This window comes from Peromyscus leucopus, chromosome 18, assembly GCF_004664715.2.
Source record: "Peromyscus leucopus breed LL Stock chromosome 18, UCI_PerLeu_2.1, whole genome shotgun sequence".
Classification (NCBI taxonomy): domain Eukaryota; kingdom Metazoa; phylum Chordata; class Mammalia; order Rodentia; family Cricetidae; genus Peromyscus; species Peromyscus leucopus.
In genome coordinates, this window is record NC_051078.1 from 2069659 (window position 1) to 2091722 (window position 22064).

The 22064-nt window shown below is 51.2% G+C and overlaps 2 protein-coding genes across 5 annotated transcripts; both read right to left on the reverse strand.

Moving 5' to 3' along the window:
* Positions 1 to 244: 244 nt before the first annotated feature.
* On the reverse strand, positions 245 to 4832 carry Cnpy2 (canopy FGF signaling regulator 2). Of its 3 annotated transcripts, none has more exons than XM_037196672.1 (6): positions 4397 to 4832; positions 3758 to 3870; positions 3533 to 3648; positions 1071 to 1274; positions 748 to 844; positions 245 to 412 (listed from the first exon to the last, which is right to left on the reverse strand). In XM_037196672.1, the coding sequence occupies exons 2-6, from the start codon at positions 3843 to 3845 to the stop codon at positions 369 to 371; spliced, it is 549 nt and encodes a 182-aa protein (XP_037052567.1). In that variant the 5' UTR covers positions 3846 to 3870; positions 4397 to 4832; the 3' UTR covers positions 245 to 368. The 3 variants fall into 3 exon arrangements, with proteins under 3 accessions (XP_037052567.1, XP_037052566.1, XP_037052565.1); XM_037196671.1 differs by having other exon boundaries at positions 4442 to 4831; XM_037196670.1 differs by having other exon boundaries at positions 4357 to 4831.
* Positions 4833 to 6156: 1324 nt separating this feature from the next.
* Positions 6157 to 21548, reverse strand: Pan2 (poly(A) specific ribonuclease subunit PAN2). 2 transcript variants are annotated; one of them, XM_028855437.2, is made up of 26 exons: positions 21424 to 21548; positions 20479 to 20832; positions 17997 to 18166; positions 17782 to 17902; positions 17544 to 17621; positions 16927 to 17194; positions 15695 to 16037; positions 15410 to 15506; positions 14065 to 14184; positions 13782 to 13901; positions 13398 to 13526; positions 13089 to 13288; positions 12851 to 12984; positions 12610 to 12716; positions 12344 to 12442; positions 12079 to 12149; positions 11833 to 11977; positions 11404 to 11547; positions 11214 to 11273; positions 10692 to 10782; positions 9127 to 9284; positions 8887 to 9030; positions 8583 to 8762; positions 7948 to 8041; positions 6786 to 6983; positions 6157 to 6468 (listed from the first exon to the last, which is right to left on the reverse strand). In XM_028855437.2, the coding sequence occupies exons 2-26, from the start codon at positions 20758 to 20760 to the stop codon at positions 6434 to 6436; spliced, it is 3588 nt and encodes a 1195-aa protein (XP_028711270.1). In that variant the 5' UTR covers positions 20761 to 20832; positions 21424 to 21548; the 3' UTR covers positions 6157 to 6433. The 2 variants fall into 2 exon arrangements, with proteins under 2 accessions (XP_028711270.1, XP_028711271.1); XM_028855438.2 differs by having other exon boundaries at positions 11404 to 11574.
* Between the last annotated feature and the right edge of the window lie 516 nt (positions 21549 to 22064).

A 22064-nucleotide genomic window follows, 5' to 3' on the forward strand; every position in this document is an offset into this window, starting at 1 on the left:
TCTTCACTATGCCAGAATATTGGCATATGTACTATGCCAACACATAATACTAAGTACCTGCTGAGCAAACAGTTACCTGTGGTTCATAGGTGGGACAGGATCCCAGGCGACCGAGAATTACAGGGCCTAACTGTGTGCTGTGCCAGCCCCAAACTCTACCCTCCATTTTCTTCCTGTCTGCCACCCCCGGCCTCCACACCTAACGTGAAGGCTGAATTTGGGCATAAAAAGACAACACAGTTTGTACTTTCGGTTTCAGACGTTTTTTCAGTTCATTTCCATAAAAACAGAATATAAAAGGCAACGCCGCCGCCATCGTCCCCTCCTGGGGGTGCTCCATCAGGGTGGTCTACGCTGCTCCCAGTGATTCACAGTTCATCGTGTGATGTGTGCAGGGCGTGGTCACACAGATCTGCAACAGCGCACAACAACGTGAAGGGAATGGCCACGCGCTCTCTCTCACACACACACACCCCTCTCAAGAAAACATCCCAAGCCAAACTGACATCCACCACCGTTCTTCCAAGCACATGCTCACAGATGACAAGTTATCCCCGCCGCTCTCTCTCCTGTACCTAACGGAGACCCGTATCTGAAAGCTGATGGGTAGAGACTGGATAAAGATGACTCCAACCCCTAAGGCGAAGGGAGTGGAGGCCAGCTGTGGGGCAGGTCTGAGTGTGGGGGCACCGTCCTGCGCGGTAAGGGCGGGGCCGCGAGCACAGGAAGCGAGGGGGCGTGGCTTACCTGTCCGCTTACTGCACAGCTTGTCTTTCACGTTGTCAGCCTCCCGGGAAAAGAACTCGATAAGCTCATCTTCGTACTCTTCCACGATACTCTCACACTGTCAGGCAAGGGGGAGCCAGCTGACACGGGGCTCACATTATTACACAGCCCCAGCTGGCCTGGCTGCAGAATATATGTAGCCCAGGCTAGCTTCATCTCCTACCTCTGCATCTCGAGTGCCGGAATTACAGACGCGCAGCGCCACATCTGCCGCCGACCCCCAACTTAGGCCCAACAGTCCCCTATGAGTTCCCAAGAACCAGGTACTCGCGGCCACAACTCACCGCAAACTTGAGGGTGCCGCTGATATCGGAATCGATTCGGATGCCCTGCAGGTCTAGTTCACTGGATTCTCCATTCCGGCTCACAACGCGTACGTAGTTCTTGCGGTGGGTGGAAGGGTCGATCTGTTCCCCGTACTCCTTCATGCGGTCACACACCTCCTCAAGCAGCTCTGTGAGGTGGGCCTCTGAGCGGGCATAAGGCACCTAGAAATGTACTCAGCCTTAGGTCACCCCCTTCGACCTCACGCATTAGTAATTTGTACACGTACTTTTTCTTTCAAAGCTAGCTCAAACAACTAATAACAGTCCGTTGTGGTTTCAGAGTCTGTCCACTGTCCTTCCCTCCTCTCAAATTACTTTCACATGTACATATTTTGTTTGTCTTTTGGAATAGGGCCTCACCCTGCAGCCTTGGTTGGTCTTGAACTCACAGAGATCCACCTGCCTCTGTCTCCCAAGTGCTGGGAGTAAAGGAGTGAGCCACCACTCTGGGCAAATGTACATTATTATTTTAGCTGACTGTAAAATCACAAGAAATAAGACAGGCACCATTAACTTCAAATTATAGGCAGAAACCATTTTAACTATAATCAACTGTTTGTTTGTTTTTTTTCCTGTGAACTTCCTTAGTTCTTGTGGACATAGGTATTTATTGTTTATTAAAATAAATTAGCCGGGGCCAGGCGGTGATGGCGCACGCCTTTAATCCTAGCACCTGGGAGGCAGAGCCAGGTGGATCTCTGTGAGTTTGAGGCCAGCCTGGTCTACAGAGTGAGCTTAAGGACAGGCAGAGCTACAAAATGAGACCTGGTCTCAAAAAAACAAAAAAGCGAACAAAAATGAAAGAGGTGGTATAGGGTTCTAATGATAGCACATCAACACACTTCACAAGAATGTTTCCTTGTAGGGGCTGGAGAGGTGGCTCAGTGGTTAAGAGCACTGGCTGCTCTTCCAGAGGACCTGGGTCCAACTGCCAGCACCCACAGGACAACTCATAACTGTAACTCCAGTTCCTGGGGATCCGAGACTCCCACACAGACATACGTGCAGGCAAAACACCAATGCACATAAAGTAAGAACAGAATAAATCATTTAAGAAAGAATGTCTCCTCGTACATCACTAGGTATAGCTTTGTGTGTGTATGTCTTTTTTGTATGTATACATGTGCACTGGTGTTTTGCCTGCATGTGTATCTGTGTGAGGGTGTCAGAACTCCTGGAGCTGAAGTGACAGACAGTTGTGAGCTACCATGTGTATGCTAGGAATTGAACCCCGGTCCTCTGGAAGAGAAACTAGTGATTTTTTTTTAAACTCCATCCCTCAAGAATAGATTTTTTTAAAAAAAGATTTATTTATTTATTTATGTATACAGTGTTCTGCTTGCATGTGTCCCTTCAAGCCAGAAGAGGGCAACAGATCTCATTACAGATGGTTGTGAGCCACCATGTGGGTGCTGGGAATTGAACTCAGGACCTCTGGAAGAGCAGTCAGTGCTCTTAACCTCTGAGCCACAATACTCTCCAGCCCCTGTGTATGTATGTCTTACGTTTCTAAGTAATATAAATTTCTTGAATACAAATCTTTTTTTTTAAAGATTTTGATTTTATGTATACGAGTGTTTGCTTGCATTTATACATGCCTAGTACCCTTATCAGAAGAGGATGCTATGAAGCACCACTTGGATGCTAGTGTCTGAACCAAGTCCTGGACAGCAGTAAATGCTCCTAAGCCATCTCTCTGGCTCCAAGGAAGACTCCAAGGAGTGCATGCAGAGATTACCAGTGAGTATCAGCATGCTGTGTTTATGGGATACTAGGGACCGAACCCAAGGCTTTGTGCATGCTAGGCTAGCACTCTGCATCTGAACGTCACTGTCAGCCGGAAAAGCCCCTTTGTTCTTTTTAAATGAATGTATGTATACTGTACTGCTCTAGTGAAACAAGAGTCTTATGACGTCGGGATGTGGAGAAAGGGGCTGATCAAGGTCCATCCTCTGCTAACTCCGGCAGCAGAAACAATGAATTGAGGTTTGGGGCCAAGAAGTACGCAGGTTATGAGCCTCCAGCCTCTTCCAATAAGCCCAACTGTTTGTTCTGCTGTTTGTGAGGCATGGTCTCAAGTAAGTAGTCCAGGCTGGCCTTGAACACCTGATCATCCTGTCTCTACTTCCCAGTACTGGGATTACGGGCATGCAATACCATACCTGGCTTAGACCCCAATCCTTCAGACACAGAATTGTTCCAGCTGGTTTCTGTTTGTTTGTTTGTTTCTTTTCTCTTTGAAGACAGTATCTAATTCTGTGGTCCAGACTGGCCAGGAACTCAGAGAGATTCTTCTGCTTCAGCCTGAGTGCTGGGATTATTACAGGTCATATGCCGCCTGTTTTCTTCCCTTCCGAACTAAACCAAGTTCCTAGTCCAAGCCTGGGTGAGCTCCTTTATTTGGGGGGGCAGTAAGTTACCTCCACAACTGACTGGCTGCCATCTGGATTGATTCGGAAGGATCCCATCTGAATGGTCTTCTTGGGGTCCACCTTGGCAATTTCCCACTCTAATTCATCCACCAGAGCCCTGCAAGCTGGGGGTGGGGATGGGAGAGAACGGGGTCAACCCAGGGATTCACATCCACCCTTGTTCCACGCTTTGGATCTTACACCTCCCACTCCTCCTGGTCTTTATGCCTTTACCTCCACAGTGTAGATCCTGGCTCCTTCGAGCCCAGGCTGTCCCCAGCAGGACCCCCAAAAGCAGGGCCAGCCAACCCCAGCCTTTCATCTTTAGCGTAACGGGGTCGCTCCACCTGGATTCGTGTGGAAATAGAACACAGTGTGAGGAGATCCGTTTTCCCCTGGCCCTCCACCCTTCATCCCAAGGCCTTCCAAGGCCTCAGTGTGACTGATTCTATTATCCAAGAACAGGCAGGCCAAGGTACAAATGCCCGAGTTCCCCTGGGTTGGGGGGTTAGGGAATGGGAACTGAGAACTCAAGACTGGGACTCAGAGACTCTGTCCTCCACAGGTGACGGCCTGGTCATTAATATTTTAGCACTGGACTTGAGACCTCACAGAGCTATGCAGTAGCCGTGGGATGGAGATCATCAATCATGGGAGGGTGGCGGGCAGAAAAGGGGAGGCCACCAACAAGGAAACGTCAGTCAGGCCACGAGGCCGGCGAGAGCCCTCCACGAGGGCCTGTGTGGACCAGGTGTTCCAGATGTGAGCGTTCCCGTGCAGACCAGCCCGTCCCACGGCCTCCGCCACCGCGGCCGCTCGGGTCCGTTCCCAACCTCAGTGCGCCCGGAGCCTCTGCGCTCGCATCTGCCCCACCTCCGCCGCCGTGGCCCAGGCCCCGGGAAGCCGCCGGACTCTCACTTTGTCTTCCGTGGCTCCCGACCCTAGCAGCTGCCTGGGAGGAGCGAGGCTGTCCCGGCTGCCCGCCGGGCTCAGGGTGGCCGGGGACCGCCTGCCCAGCCGTCCGCAGCTACCTAGGCAGCTGAGCTGGGACCCGGCGGTGCCATGCGCGCCCCTTCCACGCCGATCCGAAACCCGCCCCTCCAAGCTCTCGCGCGAACAGGCAGTTTAGGAGCGACTCAGGGGCAGGCAGCGAGGACCCCTTGGAAGGTGTGAGGACCCAGACTTGCGTGGCGAGTCCGTTCACGTGACCACCCAAAGAACAAAGGTATCTATCCTCGCCGAAAGTGAGGGCCAAGCTCCAGTGGGACCCGGGATAACGCACAGTCCAGGCGGGCTGGGACTTCCGAGTAGGTGCAATAGAGGAAGAGAAACCTAGGTTTCAATATACAAGGATCTCATGCCACAGGAAACTACATTTCCCAGGAAGCACTGCTGTACCGAGCTTGGGCAGTAGCTACAGGTCTTTTTTTAAGTTGTTAGTTTCCTCTTGTGCCTAATTAATAGATTGTCGTGATTGGGTATGCATGGGGAAAATCACTTTCGGTATTATCAGCCTTTTCAGGCCTTCTTGGAGAGTCCTGTAAGTTATCCTCTGAGGATGGCGGAGGGACCGCTACGTTAAGTTCACTATCAGCTCTCAGACTGAATTTCCTGGGGCAAGTCCCCTCTGATTCCCAGCACGTCGTTGGTACTAGTCTAGGTTCTTCGAGGCAGGGTCTTGCTATGCAGCCCAGGATGGCCTTGAACTCAACTCCTCATCCCAGGCTGGTCGGAACTGTTAGGGTAACAGGCGGACACCAAGCCCGGCTCCACAGGTCTGAAGATAAACTGGGATTTGTGGTCTTTTTATGAGTTTAGGGTGCCAGGTAACTACAGCAAAGACCCAACACTGTCTAGGGTAAATAATATTCCTCTTGTATCCACCCATTTTGGACTCCAGAATCTAACCTTCATTTCTTTTTTTTCTTTTTTCTTTTTGGTTTTTTGAGACAGGGTTTCTCTTCGTAGCTTTGTGCCTTTCCTGTAACTCGCTCTGTAGACCAGGTTGGCCTTGAACTCGCAGAGATCCACCTGCCTCTGCTCCCGAGTGTTGAGATTAAAGGTGTGTGCCACCAGCACCACCGCCACCAGCACCACCAGCACCAGCACCACACCTTCCTTTCTAAGTGTGGCTCTGAACACAATGTTCATTTCCCTTTGTTCCAAGAGGGGAGGCAGAAGACAGGAACCCCACACTAGCAGTTTTCTAATGAGATAAAAATATCTTTATTTTTATAAAACATGCTGTTTTAAGCAAATTAAAAAAAAATAAAACACAACTCAAGATAGAATGTATGGAAGACAGATACTTGTGAGCTGGCATCAGGAGTGAGGCCGTGGCTCAGCTTCCTCTGCACCGTGTGACATGCTGGTCCATCTGTCCAGCTACCACCTCTCAAGCCGGGGCTTGAGCTGTCTGGATCTCTTGTACCCTCACTGTCCAGGACTTCAGTTCTCTAGCTGGCTGGGAACTGAGAGTTCTGACTTTAGGAGCTTTTTGTTTAGATATCAATCACCCAGGATGTTTATCAAGAATACCAATTACTGGTGGCGCACACCTTTGATCAGGAGGCAGGGGCAGGCGGATCTCTGTGAGTTTGAGGCCAGCCTGGTCTACAGAGCGAGTTCTAGGGCAGGCTCCAAAACTACACAGAGAAACCCTGTCTCGAAAAACCAAAACAACCAATTACTCCCCTCCTGGGTGAGTTTGGGCTTTACTTCTGGCCCATTGTCTGCAGAGGATAAAGAGGGGATCTGGCTTCTAGAACATTTGCAACAACTTTGCTGCTTTCCAGTTCTGTGAACAGCACCATCTGCAGGCCCTGAGCAGATCCAGGTCTGGAAGCAGACAGGGTAGAGCTGGTGGAGAAGCCGTCTCTCAGGACATGAACGGCAAGGGCAGGTCACAGGTCACAGTGCCAGCACTGGGGGGAAGACAGCTGTGTCTGTCAAGACAAAACCGTGAGACAAAGGGAGAGTAGGGAAAGCACTGAGACGCTACCGATGAAGACAGAACATGGAAAAGGAGGGCATGGCATGGGTCTTCCTCAGCCATTTTAGGACGGGGCAAGCAGCTTTAGACTAATGGATAACTTAAAGATAAAGCCCATCACATTGGTAGAAAAACTAGGTGACTTGTAGCCTGTCAGGAGCTTCATGAGAAAAGGTAGGCATGCTGTTTCCTAAGGTGGTGGTGTACAGTCTCTGTATGTGCCATCAAAACCTACCCAGCCCAGCTCCCCTGGCCGCACCCCAGCCTTACTCTTGGGACTCGTCTGGTTTTCAGGCTCAGGCACCTTCCAGTCCATCTTCCGGCCCTTCTCATAGAGACCCTTGAGCACCTTGTGGAAGGACTCGGGCTCAGTGCCATTCTTGCTCAGCTCCAGATACTTTCGGTAGAGTTGAAGCGCTGTACGGGCATCCTCAATACTGTCATGGGTCTCGCCTTGAATCTTCAGGTCTGGTGTCAATATAATTCTTAAGGAACTCACCCAGGAGGTACCCCATTTCCATCCTGACACTCAGGAAGTTCCCCTTTATGTGCTCTAGGGGTGTGCAGGTGTGCATGAGGACCATGGAGATTGTGACAGACCCTGGACCTGGAGTTACAGATGGGTCTGAGCCACCATGTGGGTGCTGGGAACTGAACCAGGGTCCTCTGCAAGAGCAACAGGTGCCTCTTAACCGCTGAGCCCCCTCTGCAGCTCCAGAAAACACCTAAAGTACTGACAGGAGCTAACGGAAACCATTAGCAGAAAAACATGCAATTCCAACTGAGAAACCATTAACTACTCTTTCCTCCAGAATGTGTCCTATTCTGTTTCTCTTGTAGTTTTTTGTTTCTGTCTTGTTGTTTTGTTTTGTTTTTTTGAGACAGAGTTTCTCTATGTAACAGTCCTGGCTGTCCTGGAACTCCTAGACCAAGCTGGCCTCCAACTCAGAGATTCCCTGCCTCTGTCTCCTGAGTGCTGGAATTAAAGGTGTGCTCCACACCGCCCGGCTAACTTTTTTTTTTTTTTTTTTTAATTTTTTACATGTGAGTGTTCTGTCTAAAGGGCAGATCTCATTGTAGACGGCTGTGAGCCACCACATGGGTGCTGGGAATTGAACTCAGGACCTCGGGAAGAGCAGCAGGTGCTCTTAGTTGCTAAGCCATCTCTCCAGCCCTTGTTGACAGTATCTCCTATATGACCCAGGCTGTCCTCGAACTCACTATCTGTAGCTGAGACCAACACTGAACTTGTGTTTCTTCTGTGCCTCCCTCCTGAGTTAAGGCTGCAGGCAGGCATGCACGCCATGTCCAGTCTCCTGTGGTACTGGGGCCAAGCGTGGACAAAGCTTCTCCTACCTGAGCTGGATGCCCTGCCCCGATCGTCCCCTTCTCTTCATCAGTACCACAGGGCACACAAGCTCGAGCGGCTCACCTAGAAAGTACCACGCCAGAAACCGTAGGGAAATCATTCGTTTTCGGGGCATGTGGAACAGGTAGACTGTGTCAAGAACTTGGTCCTTGGGCACCTGGCAGGGATCAAAAGAGCAAAAAACTCAAGATAGATGATCCATAATCTCCCATTCTCTTAACACAAAATATATACACTGAGAAGCCCACTCTCAAAAGCAACTCGTAGGCCAGCAAGATGGCTCAGCAGGAAAAGGCATTGTCACCAAGCCTGACAACCGGGGTTCAGTCCCCAGGACCAACATGACGGAGAGAGACCCCACTTCCACAAGTTGTCCTCTGACCTCTAAACATGCAACACGGCACCCTCAGGTGTGCATGAGTACACACACACTAAATAAATGTAACTTTGTTTTTAAATGTGTGGTGCATGGGAGTGGTAGGAACAGGCTGGGTGGAAAGAAGGCTGTATATTAAAGACGAAAAAATGCCAGGCATGGTGGCGCACGCCTTTAATCCTAACACTCGGGAGAAGCCAGCCTGCTCAACATAACTAGTTACAGGGCAGCCACAGCTACACACTGAGACCCTGTGTCAAAACAAACAAAAGACGAAACAACAACAACAACAACAACACTCCTAAATAAACCCCATCCGAACCATGAGGTTGATGACCCGGAAGTCCTTCTGCAGACCGTGACCCACAAACTTGACTCCAATATCAATGAGAAAACGAAGCTTTAAGTAGGTAGACTTGAGAGTCGTGAGGTGCTTGGAGGAAATTTTGGCATCAAGGTCTCCTGGCTTTATCCCCGAGTACTGAGTCAAGTAATCTACTACCTAGGGACAGAGAGAAAGACAAATGACTAGGGCATGGGAAGGTGCGGTCTCTTCTTGCCACTCTGCCCAGGGTTCTCAGACAGTCTATGCAAGCACAGACTTGGCTCCGGTGGCCCCTTCATACCTGCTCCTGAGTAGAGATGTAGTCATCAATGAAGGGGATACCCTCATTAGGCCCTTGGCCCCGAACACAGGTGATCCTTGCTACTGACATCTGGCTTGGTTTAATGGTGGACTTGGTACCATCACTGCGTAACTCTGCTTCTTCCTACGTCACAAGAGTCGGTATGGACACCAGAGAATACTCAGAATCCCCATCTCCTCAGAGTTCTGTCCCTCGGCCCCGTCATTTTGGCTGTGGTACCTCGTTCAGAGTGACAAACTCGGCATCGAGGCCCACCAGGTCCCCGACCTGTGGCATCTCATTCAACATCAGGGGGATGAAGGTAGTGTGTGTTTTCCGCTGCTTCCGGGCCAGCGAGGCTTCTGCCAGCAGCACATTGGCCTCAATCGGGTTCTTGACTGAAAGGAGAATGCAGAGAAGGCCGGGCTGGGGAAAGGACTGGGGGAGACCCCACCACGGCTGCCCAGAGGCCATCGGTCCATGTTGTGATCTCTTGATAACCAAAGAAACTGGGTAAAAGGAGTGTATCTGGGCTGGCAAGATGGCTCAGCAGGTAAAGACACCCACTGCCAAGGCTAACCACCCGAGGTTGATCCCCAGAATCCACATGGAGGAAGGAAAGGACCAACTCTCCCAAACTCCTCTGATGTCCCCTTCATGCCGTGTGTTATACATACTGATGCGCGTGCGCACGCACACACATACACACACACACACACACACACACACAGAGTAAATTAAAATGTAAGAAAAAAATTTAAAGAGACTATACCATTGTCTGCTATAATACAGCAGATCAAATCAGAAAATTACCAAGAAGTAGGCCAAGAAAGATAGAAATGGGGGAAAGAGGGAGTAAGATTTTTACTTTGGACCTTAGCTTACAAAATCCAGAAAAACAAAGCTACAGAGAAACTCCTGTTTAAAGGTACCAAACTGGTACTTCTGAGGGAGTGCGACCCGCTAAGAGGAGAGACCGCTGAGGATAACAGCTGGCACGGGACCGGCTGGCAGGCGCAGTAGGTAGAGCACTCCCTTCGTAAGCCTGACAACCGGAGTTTGGTGTCTGGAATCCACGTAAACCTGGGAGGGGAGAACTGAGGCCTCCACGTTGTCCCTTGGCCTCTACACACCCAGTAACAAAGATAAACTCTGTAATGAATGGCATTTGAAAAGGATATTCCGTGGGGGCCATTCTCATTCAAACTACCCCAAAAGGGACAAGGACGTTTAGAATCAAAATCATAACCTAAGCCATTTTTATAAAGCTTCCTCCGTCCTTCCTTACTCCACCTTCACAATTTCCAGCTTCAAAATTGATTAGTTAATTTTGTTTTGTCTTTTTTAAATGGTTCTCACTCTATAGCCCAGGCTGACTATGCAGTCCAGGTCGTCCTTGAACTCATGTCAATCCTCCTGCTACATGTTTGTTTGTTTTTTTTTCAAGACAGGGTTTCTTTCTCTGTGTAGTTTTGGAGCCTGTCCTGGATCTCGCTCTGTAGCCCAGGCTGGCCTCGAACTTACAGAGATCCGCCTGGCTCTGCCTCCCGAGTGCTGGGATTAAAGGCGTGCGCCACCACCGCCGCCCGGCCTGCCACAGCCATTTGAGGGCAGGGATGGCAGGCATGAATTACAGCTTCTCCAGCCAGCTTCTAAACCTAAGATCTGATCAGCAGGAATTTCTTGAGTATGCCTGGAAGTATTAACACTAGTTACCAATCCTCAATACTACAAAAAGATCCCCCAGGTTTTCTCCTGAAGTCCAACTTAAACTGCCTAAACCTTTGGCTGTCCACATCACTTACTGTTCAGGTTGTATCTGGAATTGAGGTTCCTTTTGACGTAATACAGGATAGCCGGTACTTTCCAGTTCATGTCGAACTGCACAGCTTCATACTAGAGAGGAGAACACAGGCTGGAGGGCATCTCCGTGTCATGTTTGCTATCCTGCACAAGTCTCTTGGTTTAACCCCCAGCACTGCCTCACACGCTAAAAGGGAAAACACTTGTGTCCTATCCTAACGGTGTATCTCATTCCTTTTCCTCAAGTCAGACAGAGGCCAGCACCAGGTGCTAACTCTTCTGATGCCATTCTTTCCCACAGCTGCTCTCCTTCCATCATGAACCTTCCAGGCACTCACTAGGGACCTGAGGCTAAGGACACTAACAAAGACAGGTAGATAAAAGGGGGCGGAGCTGTAATCACACCTGTAATCCCTGTACTCTAGAGGCCACAGCAGAAACATGGTGAACTGGAGAACAACCTGACTCCCGCAGCAGCACCCTCTCCCCAAAATGAAAGGGGCAACAGAAATGTTTTGATTTACCTTGTCAATAGGTTCAATAAGGAAGTCATTGAAAAGATACCACTGCTGGTGAGTCACGCCCTGTGCAGATAAAGAGGCAGGCTGATGTCAAAGGGATAGCTGGTCTACTTGCTAGGAGCCCAGGGACAGATCTGGGACTGCACTCAGCCCTCTCCCCAGGAATGCTCTTCCCTCGGCCCACCTGACTCACCTCCTTGCGCTGGTGGTAGGTCTCGCCAACTTTGATGTGAGCCACCAAGCTGCCTCCTGTTCGTGAGTCCAGGATGTGTACCACAGTGGCCATCAGGTCATACACATAGACACCATGCTCCTCCTCTGCCCTGGCCGGACCCCACTGTGAGGGGGTACCCAGGCTGCTAAGCTAAGTTTAAGGACTGGGGTTTGGGATGGGGGATGAGGACAAAGGGCAGAGGGCAGGGAGTCCTGGGAATGGGGAGCCAGGGTAGGTTACCTGCATCTTAGCCCATCTGTGACTGCCCACCCCTAGGCTGAGCTCTTCTGGAGACCCCACAACTGGTGATAACCTTTCATCCTTTGCACGGCCCCCTTGCCCTGCCCGCCTCACCTTCGACCCTGCCTTCACCCCTCACTCCCTCCTCTTCCCGTTTTTTCCAACAACCTGCATCTCATCCTCATCGTTCCAACTGCAAACGTCCAGCCCTCTGCTCTTGGTCATCATCATGCGGAGGGAAAACGGAAGCCAGACATTCTTCAGCTCCTCCATGGAGGGGCACAGCGAGCCCTCTGGACTCCTTGGTTCCTTCCTGTTAGACGGAAGAATTAGAAAAGTGCTCTCAAGATGTCTAGCCAGTGACAGGAATCACCAAGTAGTTCCATCACTTGACAACTCTAAGATGGTACCTACCTGTCAGCCAAAGTAAACTCCTTGTTCTTAATTTCCCCACCAAATTTCTTTACCGCTATTTTGAAGGCAACCTGAACATATAGGAAAAAAAAAAATCAAAATTCCTAAGAATATAATCATATGTTGAAATAAAACAAGGAATAAAAATAAAAGAAAGTCCTGCTTCCAGCTGGGTGGTGGTGGCGTAGCACGCCTTTAATCCCAGCACTCAGGAGGCAGAGGCAGGCGGATCTCTGTGAGTTTGAGGCCTGTTTCCAATCATTACCTCAGCTTGTAATCTCCAGAAATCAGCCTCTTTTGAGCTATTCACTTCACAATTAATGACAAGAATATCTGGCAGATGTCGGATATTGCGGGTCTGAATCTGAGAGAAAGAAATAAGAAATTACAGAGTGTACAAGAAAAGAAACCTAGACAGGGTCAGGAAAACTGGAGTCTTCCCACTCCTGCAGCCCCGGGAAGGCAATGCTGCCGCCACCCTCGGGCACCCTCGGTCAGGGGTCCTCCTGAGGCAGGGCCCCGCGCACTCACTGTGGGCTGGTATTTCTCACAGTTGTCACACCAGGCCTGTGTGTTCTGCTCCAGGCAGATGCTTCGCTTCAGCACCTGAGCGAAGTCATAGTTCTTCCCGGTTTTATCTGAGGAGAAACGGGACACTTCACTCCGAGCTCCCCCTCTACCTACGGCCGCCCACAGGCCCCCCACTCCCTGGGGTGCGACGAGGTTACGTGAGGAGCCTTCCCAACCCCCGCAGGTCTACCACAGATGCTACCCTCAGGGTAGGAGAGCGTGAAGAGCAGTGTGGACGAGGCCCGCACGGTCTCACTGCCACAGCGGCAGAGGCTGCAGTTCTCCATCTCACAGCTGAAGAGCTGCCCGATGACGGAGGCCCCCGACGAGCAGAAGCTGCGGGCGGTGGAGGACAGCATATGTACCCCGAGTGTCAGAAGACCCTCCAGACCCAGGGGCACCGCCTGCCCTGGTGGCTTGATTCCTGTCGGGCTCCATACCTGCCCCCAACAGCTCGATAAGCCTGGGGTACTTCCAGCTCCTGCATATCCTGATGCAGCTGAGTAAGAATGAAGCGATTCCACCTCTGGATGAGCCTGGCCAGACTGCCCTTGCCTGAAGCCTCATCTGAATCGGCCAGGATGAGACCCAGTGCTGAGGCCTCAGGAATAGTACGGAATGCTCGAAGGAAATTACTGCCCTGGAAGAGGGTGATTTTCTCTTTCATGTTGTTTGCACAGCAATGGCCTTTTCAACTATCCGTCTTCTGTCCCTTGCCCTTTAAGTTTCCCGGGTCTCGAAGGACTGACCTGACAAGGATCACCTCGGGAGAGGTCCAGCATATGGAAGAGGAAGCCAAGCTCACATGCCAGGCAGAACTCCTTCTGGCAAAGGTGGTTCTGGATTAGACAGCGAACAGGCTCCAAGAAATAGAGCACCTGGAGGGAAGAGCAGGAGAGCTGGTGTGGGGAGCCGGGGGAGGGAAAGAGGGGTGGTCTGTGAGCCACTGGAATAAAGCATGACTCCTCTGAAGCAATGGAGCTCACAGAGGAGACCTGAAGGTGCAGGGCACACAGATGAGGCCAAGGTAGAGTGGGCTTGACTGAGGAGCCGAGACAGAGCAGAGCAGGACCAGGCGCAGTGGGAGTGAAGAGGCGGAAGCATGGTCAAGCTCAGGAGGGCCCAGCCCTTACCTGGATCATGCAGTTACAGTAGGCGTTGGGGATGTGGGGCTCTAATCCAGCAAACAGTGTCTTATTGTAGTGTTTGAAGTCAAAGTCTTCCAGCCCTAGCTTGGAGTATTTGATGGTTACCTAAGGCAGAACAGTTTGAGCAGAATGAGGGAGATCCTTTTCTAGAGCCTCCCCCTGGGTCTAGAGTTGTGGAGGAAGGCTCCTTGATGAGACTCAGTTGTTTTCCATATGGTTCCCTTCCCCCACACATCCCACAAGACCCTGACTCAGTGTCCCCCAGCACCTTTCGGTACTTCTTAGAAACCATGTGGAGATGTGGCTCTTCTTCTCGTCCTATTGGTGACTCCGTGACTTGGCTGAAGTTGTCAAATTCACTGTCCGACTCCTTCAGTCGATAGGGAATCTAGGGTTTGTTTTTTGAAAAAAGAAGAACACTGTTGGATGTCTTAAGCAGCTTTGGCTTCCCCTTTTCTTTTTCCTTTCTGTTGCTGTTTTCTGTTTGTTTTGAGACAGGGTCTCACTGGTTGGCCTGGAATTCAGTATATAGATCAGGCTAGCTTAGAACTCCTGCCTCTGCCTAAGTGCTGGAATTAAAGGCATGTGCCACCGTATCTGTTTTTATTTACTTCTTTATTTTGAGACAGGGTCTCATGTAGCTAAGGCTGGCCTCAAATTCAGTATGTAGCCAAATAAACCCTTGATATGTCCAGCCACCCAGGGTGCATGCCACCTCACCTGGTGCCCACCTCACCTGGTGCCACCTCATCTGGTGCCCACCTCACCTGGTGCCCACTTAATTCCTTTTTTTTCTTTCGATTTTTCAATGTAACTATGATTACAGAAATATATTCACATTGATTAACAAAATGCAATTAAGTTTAATTTGTACGTGGTTTATGATTTAAAAAAACCAACAAGTCTGCCACCTAGTTTACTTTTATCTACTACAAACATATGAAAGCTCTTCCACTAAAGTTCTGCCAACAAAGAGAACACTGAGAGATACACCTTTGGTTTGCCTTAGAAAAGTAACACATCTTCTAGTAAAAGATTATAAAACAGAGGCAGAGTAAACCTGATGACCCCAGTTCAATCCCCAGATCTCACGGTGGATGGAGAACCAATTCATAAGTCTCCCCGTGTGCTTGTGACACATGCATGCCTACTCTCTTCTCATACACACACACACCCATACACATACATACAACAATAAAATTTTAAAAATTAATTTTAGAGTTTATAAAATTGGCATAAATGTTGTAATGTTAAAACACCACCATTTAGTTCCTGAGCGTCTGTAACAGTTTTGCTGTCTTCAACATTTCTTCATCCTCCATACCCAATATTTCACTATGCTGCTCTTAACTGCTCCAGCCTGAGTAGCAGCTTCCCTCTGAGAGGCTCTGGCACAGGATGCTTATGACATGCTTTTGGCATTTAACAACAAGATACAAACAATGTCTTACCTTCGACCAAATAACCTTCCTAAGGGACAACACCGGACCATCCCTGTCTCAGACATAACTCAAAGCACAGCTCCTTGAGTTCCGCACACAGCCCAAACCTGCACTCTCTACAAACAAAGACTGGTGTAAGCTGAGGGGACACAGCAGGCGCTCTGCACACACCTGATTACGCAGCCTGGTGCGAGGGTTAGGTGCGTAGCCAATGAAGCCCACCTTCTTCATGGTTCGAAGGATCTCCGCGTCCACGGGTGGTGCTCGCCTGTAACCCAGGGCAGTTCCGGGACCTGAACTCACGACAGCCCCCATGCATTCCCAGCCCATGGGTTCAGAAGGGGAAAGCATTTAAGGTGGACAACAATCACCACAGCAGGGAAGAATAACCCGGCTAACAGAAGCTTCTGGTAGCTTGGGCGCCCCCCTCCCCTCGACCCAGCAGTGAGGTACAACCTGGGGGCGGGAGCGGAGTTGGCAGCGGGCCAGTCGGAGAGCAGCGTGTCAGTGGTGAGAGGGACAGGAATAAGGGAGAGGGGCAGCAGGTCCTGGCTCCAGTCCAGAGGCGGCAGTGAGTCCACAAGACAGGGCAGAGCAAACTCAGTCTCTCGGGAGTAGGGGTTGAAGGAGGGCTCTGGGGAGTCTGTCCAGAGGTGCACACAGCCCTCAGAGTCCCCAAAGGCCAGGGCCTGCTTGCTGGCTGACACATCAAATGTCATCAGCAGAGGTCCCACGGGATTCACATGAAAGATGTCGGCTGGGTTGGCCAGGCCTGTGGGTTCACAAAACTGGCACTGACCTAGAAAGGAAAAGGAAACGGACCAGTGAGCCATGGGAAGTGAAGTGGGTGGGACCCTTTATACCCTTTTACCCTCTCCTAGTATCAGGTGAGCTAGACACAGCAATCCGTGCCTAGAGACAAAGAGAATGCCTTCTCAAGTTCTCATAAATCACAGATGCTTTACTACCTTGCAAAGGGCAATTCTTATGTTATTTAGTTTAGTTTTGTTTTGCTTTTTTAAGAATTTTTTTCCCTCTAAGACAAGGTTTCTCTGTGTAGCCCTGATTGTCCTGGATCTCACTCTGTAGACCAGGCTGGCCTCAAACTAAGAGATCCACCTGCCTCTGCCTCCTGTGTGCTGGGATGAAAGGTGTGTGCCATCAGGCCTGGCTAAGACTTATTTTTTAACTACGTGTTTATATGTGTCTGTGTGTAGGACAGACACAGAGTGCAGGTGCCTGAAGAAAAGGGCGTCAGACCCACTGAAACCTTCTGATGTAAGTGCTGGGAACTCAACTCTGATCCTCTACCAGAGCAGTAAACATTCTCAGTCGCTGAGGCATTTTCTCAGTCTCCGTCTTTGTTTGTTTTTATTTACGTGTTTGTGGTACAGGAGACTGATGCCAGGGTCTAGCACCTTGTGGGCAACCATTCTGTCAGTCAGCTACAGCCCCAGCCTGCCGCATTTTTCTTTTTCAAGATAGGGTATCACTGTGCTACCCCAGAAGGCCTTCGATTCATTCTGTAGCCCAGGCATGGTTTGAATTCGCATAAACTGAACCTAAGTGAACCCTGGGAGTCTGGTGGATGGCTATGTCTAAGCCCAGCAAAGAGGTATCTGGGGGTCACTCCTACTGGGCTACTCGGCTCACTGACCCGCCCTACCCAGTACCGACCCCCTTCCTACCCGACTGGGAGATGATAGCAAGACGGGAAGTGTATGTAGGGATGAAACGCAAAAAAGCAGGATCCACGTGTACTTGAAGTGGCGTGATGGCACGCATCATGCGTAAATCATACACCTTGAGGAAACGGTCACAGGCCAGGCCAGTGAGGCGGCTAGAGAAGCCACAGGCAGCCAGCAGGTTACCATGAACATCAAAATCTGATAGACTCCCTGAGAAGGCATCAAATTCATGCTCCACTTTAAAACTACGGAGGTCTCGCAGGGAAACCTGAAGAAGAGAAAAATTGTTACCTGCCACCTCTGTGACAGGGAGGAGACCTTACCACCTAATTAATCCTGTGAGAGCCCTGCCGGAGAGGACAAAGGTTCTAGGATACTGACGGAGCAAAGAAAGGCAGAGAGAAGGGCCAAGAGATAGAAGGGATGCCCCAAAGAATTCCTTTATCCTTTTGCCCCCAAGGCATCTCGAGCTGTAGAAAATGTCAGAATTCAAGATCATCTCATGCAGGAAGTAATGCCATCCCTCACATCCCTCATCTTGAATCCAACTAGGGAGAGCAGACCCCAGTATCTAGTGAAGCAGGGCCCATGGTAGAGGAGACATGGAGTCCACTTACCTTGCCAGATGTGTGGCCACAGAAGAAGAATCGGTTTGTCTGCCTCATGATGGTGACTCCAGGTGTCTCCACTGCATACTGGAGAGAGAGAAGCAAGAGCACCAGAGAGATGATTCTCCCCACAGGCTAAGGAACAGAGAAGTCACACCACATCTCAACACATTTCCAGCCCAAGCACACCCTCGCCATGACCTCAGGTCCCACATGGGTTTTTCCTGGGCTCAACCCGGGGTCGTACCTTTTGAGTCTCCTGGACAGTGTTCAGGTCGATCTCCAGTATGTGGTTCTGCAGCCCACCAATGAGCAGAGTGCTGTTGTCAGTCAGTAGGAGACTGTGCATATCCTCACACTCATCCAGCCTGTGGGAGAAGGGCCAAGAGGCTGGGCTCACCAGCTGCCAATCCTATCTTCCTATAGTCTCCCCTCTCCCAGCCGAGCTGAAAGGTCACTTACAAATAGTCAAATATAATGAGCCCCCCTCGGGCCATGTACTTGAGGTTGTTCTTGGTGAGGAAAAGGATGCCGTTTTCCAGGCTCTGGATTTGCCGAATGTCATCACTGCCGTTGACCTGAAAGGATGAGTACCGCTCCAAGGCTGGACCAAAAAATGAAGTGGCATGGCCCTAGGAGGGATGAAAACAGCAGGCCTGAGTGGAGGGCGCATCCCCCTCGATACAGAAAGGACTGAGCACTCCTCGGATCTCTTTTCCCGCTGATCCTTTCTGTCTAGGGGCAACTGAGGCATAAGGCTAAGAACCACAAGTCTTAGTGATAAAAACAATGATTATAATACCTCATGTTAATGCACCACAAACTACTTTCTAAAGATGTTTGTATTATTTTTATTTGTGTATGTGTGTGTGTGTATCCCAGAGAGGCTAGAAGAGGGCAGCGGATCCCCTGGAACTGGACAATTGTGTTACAGACAATTGTGAGCTGCCATGTGGGTGCTGGGACTTGAACCCAGATCCTCTGAAAGAGGACAAGTGGTCTTACCAACCGGAGCCGTTCCTCCAGCCCCAAATTATTTTTGTTTACACAGCACAAAATACTTAGATAAACCCTCATTTTATTCTCACAATGACCTTGATGCATGGGTAATTCAGTTAATTAGAGATTTGTTTCTTCAGAAGGCTAGTGACATGAGCTGATCCACCACTGGTCACTTGTTCCACAGTCAAGTCTTAGGGGGTTTTTTGATTTTTGTTTTTGCTTTAAAAAAACAAAACAAAAACATGGTCGCCGGGCAATGATGGTGCATACCTTTAATCCCAGCACTCGGGAGGCAGAGCCAGGCGGATCTCTGTGAGTTTGAGGCCAGCCTGGTCTACAGAGTGAGATCCAGGAAAGGTACCAAAACTACAAAGGGAAACCCTGTCTCAAAAAATCAAAAAAACCAAAACCCACAGGGTCTCGTACAGCACAGGGTGGCTTGGCACTTGCTGTGTGGACCGGGACCCTCAGAGTCACACTGACCCCCTGCCCAAGTCTCCGGAGCCCTGAGGTTAGAACCGGCTTTCTGGCTAAATCTTGTTGTTGTTGCTTTTTGAGACAGGGTCTCTCGGTAGCCTTGGCTGTTCTGGAATTTGCTATATAGAGCAAGCTGGCCTCAAACTCAGAGACCTTCCTTTTCTCATATGCTGTAGAGAAATCCATACTGAGTCAGAGTCGTAGGCCAGAACACATAGAATGTGAAACACACCTCCGCTCTGTCACATCATTCACTATTGATTTCTCTGACTCCATTTTCTGACTTTGTATGTGGGCCTCTTCTTTGCTATTGTTACAGACTGGGTCTCCTATGCAGCCCTGGGTGTCCTGCCTCTGCCTCCCCTTTGGATTATGTGACATGTCTACCGTGTTCTCAATTTGTCTCCCTAGGTAATCTCATTTACTCTAATTACATTTGTGCTTGAGTTTTGTTTTATTCAACACTAGGAATCAAACCTAAGGGATCACATATGCTGGCAAGTTCTCAGCTAAGATACATCCCCAGCCTTTTTTACTTTGAGATAGGTTCTTCCACACAGCACTAGCTGGCCCGGGCCTTACAGCACTCTGCCTTGGTTTCTCAAGTGTTGAGATTACAGGCAACGTGCCTACCTTGAATCCCATTTCAAGTCTTTTTTTTTTTTTTTTTGGTTTATCAAGGCAGCTGGAAATGAAGGTAGGATTAGAAATTAAGGCCAGCCTAGGATACACAGCAAAACCCTGTCTTGAAAACAAAAACAGGATTGGGCATGTAGCTCAGTGGGTAGAATGCCAGCCGACTGCACATGAAGCACCAGGTTTTATTTATCCCCAGTACCACAGGAACCCAGTACTCTATCAGGAGACAGAGGCAGGAGGATCAGAAATTCAAGGTCATCCTAGGTTACACATAAAATTCAAGGTCAGACTGGGATACAGGAGACCCTGTCTTTAAAAAACAATAAACAAGAAGATACAGTGGCGGGCGGTGGTGGCACACACCTTTAATCCCAGCACTCAGGAGGCAGAGCCAGGTGGATCTCTGTGAGTTCGAGGCCAACTTGGGCTACCAAGTGAGTTCCAGGAAAGGCGCAAAGCTACACAGAGAAACACTGTCTCGAAAAAACAAACAAACAAACAAACAAACAAAAAAAAAAAAAAAAAAAAAGAAGATACAGTGGCACACACATAAACTCAGCACTTGGGAGGCTGAAGCAGGAGAATTGCTATGAGTTCCAGTCAGCCCGGACTAGAGAGAGAGATGGGTAAACTGGCAAAGTGGGAGGATGCCTTATGAGACCAAATATGTAATTAATGTCTGGAGCCTGGCTTCCCCAACTCTATCTCCACTCCCTTCCTCTTGTTTTAAGAGATCCAGCGGACTCGCATCCCTGCGACTCAGTTTTGACTCCCTGCCAAGAGCTGTCCCTGGGCACAGGCCTTCAGGAAGGGGTCTAGTTCTTACCCCATGGCTCCCCACCCACAGCATCTCCTCATGTAAGTCAAAGTGGGAGACGGACACGGGCACTCCCACTTCGGCCACCACGCTGTGCAACTCCGAGTAGACACCTTCCATTATGTGCACTGACTCCTGGACGGGGAGGGCCTCCAAGGCCACCCCCTCTGGGTCCAGCTCCACATTCTGCAGCAGATTTGGGTTCAGGTGGGCATCCAGGACCGGGTCCAGGGTCGAGTGCATGGCTGGGTTAAACTCGGCCAGTCCAGGATCCAGACCCTCAAAGTTCATGACGGTGGCGGTCAGACCTGAGACACACCGGGCCTGGCCACCAGGACAGCCCCGGGGGGAGCCTAGAAGGGCCTGCAAGGGAAAGAGGCGGCGCCGTCAGGGGTGGGCTGCGCCCTGGAGGAGTCTTCGGTGCTGTGGAGCGGGGGAACCGCGTGCTACACGCGGCACCTGCGAACGCTCCCGGTCCCCTACCATCCCACCACACGGCCTGCGTCTCGACTTCCCTTTCCTCATGCACCGAGAGGTGCGGGGAGCGGGCATGACAGGGGCTGGAGTCGGGCAGGGCGGCCTAGGCGGACGCCTGCTTTCCTAGATCGGGCTGGGGGGTGGGGTGGGGGGGAGGGCAGGGGTCGGGCAGCCGAGGGAGCAGGGCACGTCGTCGGCTTCCCAGAATCCTCCGCAGGGGTTACCCAGCGCCCTCCAGCGGGGTGGGGAGCACGGCCGGCCGGCTACCCGCAAACGGGGCGGGGGTGGGTGGGGTGCGGTGGGGAGGGGGAGCCAGGGGGAACGGGCGGCTACCCAGAGTCCTCCGGGCGAGCCCGAGACGCTGGCTACCCAGGATCCTCCCCCAGCGGCGGGGACGGGACGGGAGGGGACGGGGACGGGGGAGGGCGGAGGTCAGCCGCGCTCCTGGGACGCTGCTCGCGGGGAGCGGGTCATTACCAAGATTTCTCCATGGCGGGTATTTTGGAGCGCGTGGAATTCAAACGAGTAGGGGAGGGAGGGGGAGGAGAGACGGCGCCGTCGGCTCCGCGGGAAACCCCACTTCCGCCCCCGCGCCTCCAGCTCAACCGAGGCGGGCGGCGGATTGGCAGTCCTCGCTGCCAATCAGCAGGGGCCTGGGGCGCGGGGCGGGGCTCAGCCAATCAGGAGGAGCCAGGTGCAAGCCGCTCCCGCGGAGGCGTGTGACGCGGCCGCGCCGCCGACGCGGGGTTACGGGACGCCGCGGGGGACAAACTGGGTCGGGCGCGGGCCCCGGGGAAAGTGATGGCGCCGCTGTTAACGCCTGTGTGCAACGAGGTTATCTTTAGACGTGGAAACCGAGCGGTTACGGCCCCCGGGTGGAAGCCCGCCGAAGGGGAGCCGGCGGCGCAGCGCTGGGACTCGCCCGCCGGGTGTTCCCTGCGCGCCCTGGCCCCGTCCTCCGCCCCGCCGACCCCGAACCCCGAAACTCACCGGCATTTCCTCTGACTTCTAGACATGGGGGAGAAAAAGGAAGCGGGAGCCCGGCCCGAGCGGCCACCTTTTCTGTGTTGTCAAAGGCATCCATCTGAAATTCCCAGCCCTGTCCGTGTCGTCCCCAG

Excerpts from the sequence above, each read along its gene's own strand:
- Pan2 (XM_028855438.2), bottom strand. The coding sequence starts at position 20,760 with ATGAACTTTGAGGGTCTGGATCCTGGACTGGCCGAGTTTAACCCAGCC. Across the intron at positions 12,443-12,609 it reads GTGAGAAATACCAGCCCACA|ATTCAGACCCGCAATATCCG; the intron begins GTGAGTGCGCGG and ends TCTTTCTCTCAG. Across the intron at positions 6,984-7,947 it reads TCTGGCGTGGTACTTTCTAG|ACCTGAAGATTCAAGGCGAG; the intron begins GTGAGCCGCTCG and ends TATTGACACCAG.
- Cnpy2 (XM_037196672.1), bottom strand. The coding sequence starts at position 3,845 with ATGAAAGGCTGGGGTTGGCTGGCCCTGCTTTTGGGGGTCCTGCTGGGG. Across the intron at positions 845-1,070 it reads GCGGCACCCTCAAGTTTGCG|TGTGAGAGTATCGTGGAAGA; the intron begins GTGAGTTGTGGC and ends CTTGCCTGACAG. Across the intron at positions 413-747 it reads GCTGTGCAGTAAGCGGACAG|ATCTGTGTGACCACGCCCTG; the intron begins GTAAGCCACGCC and ends GCGCTGTTGCAG.